The 4,505-nt window shown below is 32.0% G+C and overlaps 1 protein-coding gene across 1 annotated transcript; it reads right to left on the bottom strand.

Moving 5' to 3' along the window:
* Positions 1–614: 614 nt before the first annotated feature.
* Positions 615–2,858, bottom strand: LOTGIDRAFT_155347 (hypothetical protein; the record flags this gene model as incomplete). Its single annotated transcript, XM_009066911.1, has 5 exons — positions 615–846; positions 1,045–1,129; positions 1,426–1,503; positions 2,318–2,440; positions 2,597–2,858. 5 exons carry the CDS (start codon positions 2,856–2,858, stop codon positions 615–617), a joined length of 780 nt encoding a protein of 259 aa, XP_009065159.1.
* Positions 2,859–4,505: the final 1,647 nt, after the last annotated feature.

Here is a 4,505-nt window from a genome sequence, read left to right as displayed (position 1 = left end):
TCTGTGTATACTTGACACAAACGTTACATTGTTGGAAAAGGCTGATCCGTTTTTCTGTAGTCTTAAGGAAAGTACTAAATCATAGATATTCGTCTTTCAAAAAGTTCTTTGTATTCTCTTGTGGCATGAGTTGCAATGAAACGTTTTGTACAAGTTTTTGACCTCAACAAGAACATTTTTTTCCACTTTGGACAATATAGAATTTGAAGATGTTTATTACATCCCATGTTTAAGAAAAAAGTGTGGAACTAAAAACAGGTAAACTATGTAGTGCGAATTGCAACCTTTTTTATATCCTTAAGCGATACTCTGTCAACCTTTTGGTATTTTATCTTCTCGAAATTTCAGAATACCTTTGCGAATTTGTACAACGATATAATCATGTTAAAAAAAATAGGTATACAAGAAAAGTTTCCCCATATCTATAAGCAAAAGATAAAATAAGAAACAAAATAGTATATGTTCATAGCAGAGTAAAGCTACTTAGTATTAGTATATATGAAACTATGTATCCTTATTATTTTATCAATGAAATAAAAATGAATTTTGTTCAGAAATAGATATATTGTTATAGTCTTCTCTCTGTCAGCCTGATACATTGACAGTTTCTATATCTATAAGGCTGTCGGAGGCGAATTCCTGTCATCTGTACCATGGATATTATTAAAACAGTTTGTGTTTTGCTGTCTTGATCCTAACGTTCCATAAATATGATTTTGGTCAGGAATATTTTCTAAAGTACTGTAGGTTGTAGATTCATTACTTGTTGATTGTGGTTGGACGCCACGTAACACAATTGAATTCCCTGTAGCAGAAGTTGTAGCTTCGTGTTTATCAGCTTTCCTTCTGAAACATGAATTACAATTCTATGAACATTTCAAAATCACCTTAGCCTTTACAATAATAACGTCATAAAATACTTACTTTTAGTGGAATTGTAGGAACCACAGAGTCTGACTGAAAATTGGAATGGTGGAAATGGATGCTATTAGTTTACATATACAAAGTTTAGAAAACCTCTTTACAACCCCTTTTAAGTCTTACCTTTTCAAAACAAAACATATAAGTAGAAGGATAAGGGCCAGAGCACCCAAAACACCAATAACACTACCAGCAATAACTGCATCATCTACAATAATATAAAACAGACAGTTTTCATCAAGATTTGACAGCCACGACCTTCCTACACAGAACTCCTATATGTCTGAAGATGTAAAATATCAGCCATTTTAACATTCTTGTACACTCTGCCCGTTCATGATGTCGAAACTCCATTCTTCTGTACTAGGCATATCTTATACGACTTATACGTCAAAATATACCGGTTCGATCAATTTACTCAAGAATCTTGAGTATGAATTATTTAAGAAAGATCTTCAATATCAGTGAGGAATTTCTATGTTGGTTTTAGGATCATTGACTTACTTGATGTACTAGAATGTTCTTGTAGGGTTGACCTTGTATTTGTACTTGTAACAGGCGTGTTTGTATTCATCCGACCAACTGGGAAATCAAGAAACAAAAGAACTTAAATAATCTTCATCAATTTTATATCTATGATAATAATGAAATTATATATCCATAGGCTACCACTTACTAATATTCCTTGAACGAATTTTAGGAATCGGACTGAAGTAGTATTATTGAGAATGACTGGTGAAGATGGTTTTTTTATCACCACTATAAAGACAAAACATGACTTGTTAAAAATATTGATATCAAATAAAATGTTTCACTGTTTCATGTTCACTAATTATGTTACAGCCTGTAACACATGGGCTTCCGCTTATCCGCTTATTGACATTAGCTTTGATGCATATACATACAATTTTTTTTTCTTATGAATACTTTTGAGCTATAATATTTCAAATACTAAGAACCATGGGTGATAGTTTCTCACCAATGAAATCTGCACCTTGTTTGGGTTTGATGACGTGCAATGCAATAGGGTTATATTATTCAAGATATCAAGAACTGGTGGAAATTCTGAAATTTGTATGAAATTCTGTAAAAGTGATAGTCCTAGCTTTTTTACTTGATGACTGTTTCATAGGGGTTGTTGTTTCATTAGGCCTGGTCGAATTTGCTGTTGGTAATGAAATAAAATTATTAATGAAATGTCACTTATTACTCTCTTGCAGTCATATAAAATAAACTATAAGTATACTTACAATAATGTACACAATCATACTGAATTATACCTGTAGTTAAAGATTGATACCAACTGTGACATGTTTTCCATTTCCTTCTTTTATTATAACTGCAACTAAATTTTCTATTGCACTTTTTCTTTAAAAAAGAAAACTTATTGACTTACTTGATGTTGAGTGTTGGTTAGAAGTAGTGTATTTTCTGTATTGTGTATTAGATTCTGTGAAGGCCGTAACCTTGGTTGATTCACTTGATGGTAGTATTGTTACAGATGTTGTTGTTTCCGAATCTGTTAAATTTAATATTAAACAAAAGTCAATTTTCATTTATTTGTATACCAGTAATAAGCGGAATATGCCATTGGTACAGGTTTCTCTCGTAGTGATATAATTTCTATACTACAATATACTTCTTAAAATAAATCATAAATCATGAATATACTTACAATATCGTACGCAATAATACTGAATTACACTTTTTGTTAAAGACAGATACCGACTGTGACATGTTCTCCATTTCCTACTTCTTATATAACTGCAACTGAATTTTCCATTGCACTTTTTCTTTAAACCATTTACATCAATATCCGTAAAGTATTTCCAGCAATCATCAATGTAATCCCAGGCATTGTATATTCTAATAACCGTTGGTGGTTTACAGGTTAAATTGTGCCAGCGAGATGAATCATTGACCTTCCTTTCCTCCATTTAACTATTCTTTAGTGACAGAAAAAAATAACAAGAATAAAGAATATAGTAGTAATCAGGGATCCCAGTAAAGAATTATAAAAATAGAGAAAATGCAAAATTCTAGCTAAGTGCAAGGGGGTCACGGCCTCCACTGTGCGGTACGCGGGGGAAGATTTTACCATTTTAAGACGCTCTGGAAGTCATTTCATATATAGCAATCTTTTCACCTCTCATCTCACTAATTTCAACAACAAAAAATACAACTGTTCAGAAAAATAGAAGAAATCTGGAATCTCTGAATAATGATACTTTTACCACATTAAACCTGAATTGGACATTTGATAGAACTTACATCACCAAATGACATTGTAACTTTTAAAATGTTTCAAGAGGTAATGTATAATAGGCAGGCGAAATCATAACAGTTTAGATTAATCTCAATCGATAGTAGATAACACTAAGAAAACATGTTGCTCTTACTATACCAATATTGCCATACTGGCACAATGAGAATTGCCAGATAATCTTTATATCACTTACCTTTCTTCAGATTTCAAAATATCAAAGGATATTTAAAGAACACTCTTACGTACTTTTTTAACCTAGAAAATTATTTACTTCCTTGTTTTCCCGAATTCAATAAAATTTCTTTCTGTTCTGTTTGTTCAAAACACACCAATAGGTAGAGTAGCTTCTAAATTTAGGAGGATTATGTTGTTTAGTTATGACACCAGGTAAGTCCAGTGATGAACAAAGACTAATTTTGACTAAGTTTAAAAAGTTTATAGTGGGAATAGTGGTTGGCTGAAACCCCCCTGTATTGAGGGAACGACAAGCACCTCAATTTGTACACTAAGTTGCATTAATTTATTCAATATGGTATGGTTGAAATTTAAACGAACTGTAATTGGTATTATATGACCGTATTTCCTTGTATTAAAAGGTTTACTTTCATCAGTGCGTTTAGTATGTAATTAATGTTACTATCTTCAAATATTGTGCAGTTTAACCCTCCAAAACTAATTGAATTATTATTAAAGTTAAAGAAAGCAAATTCTTGAAAAATGTTGGACATTAACGTAGGTCTAGTATGATCATTCTCAAAGTTTCGTTTCGTATAGACGTCATTTCCTTTACATCGTTACAGCTGTTTCCTTTTGTTTTTATCGTTATGAACGTTTGTCTTCATTTTCATTTGGAAAGGTATCTATGGTGATTATAAAATCGAAGGACAGCTCGGTAAAGGGGTTGGATAAAGGGTTTGTGAATATTCCGAGGAAGACATGAAATATGCCATGCCATCTACTCTAATTCAACTCATTCTTTTTTTTATATTGTTTGACGAAGATGATGAAAACCTTGAAGACGTCGGAAATTAGTCAGGTTACAACGAACTAATGTGTCTCATTGATTGAACTTTTCTTCGGTTTTCAATGTACTCATCTCATCGTGTTAAAAAATCAACGGAAAAGATTTCTTTTTTATTTTGTCAAAAAGCTCTAGTTTATAAAATCATCTTGCGTAAATACAGAATATATCACGAAGAAAGGATATAGTATATTTTGGCGTAATATCCGGTAGGCGTATCATGTATCTCTGAATCAACAGTAGAGGACTCATCCTTCCACTAACGTAGATCACAGCTCTCTTTGGTACAAATACATG

This window comes from Lottia gigantea (assembly GCF_000327385.1).
Source record: "Lottia gigantea unplaced genomic scaffold LOTGIsca_8, whole genome shotgun sequence".
Taxonomy (NCBI): domain Eukaryota; kingdom Metazoa; phylum Mollusca; class Gastropoda; family Lottiidae; genus Lottia; species Lottia gigantea.
Note: the sequence above shows the minus strand (reverse complement) of the source record. Positions and strands in the feature narration are given on the sequence as shown.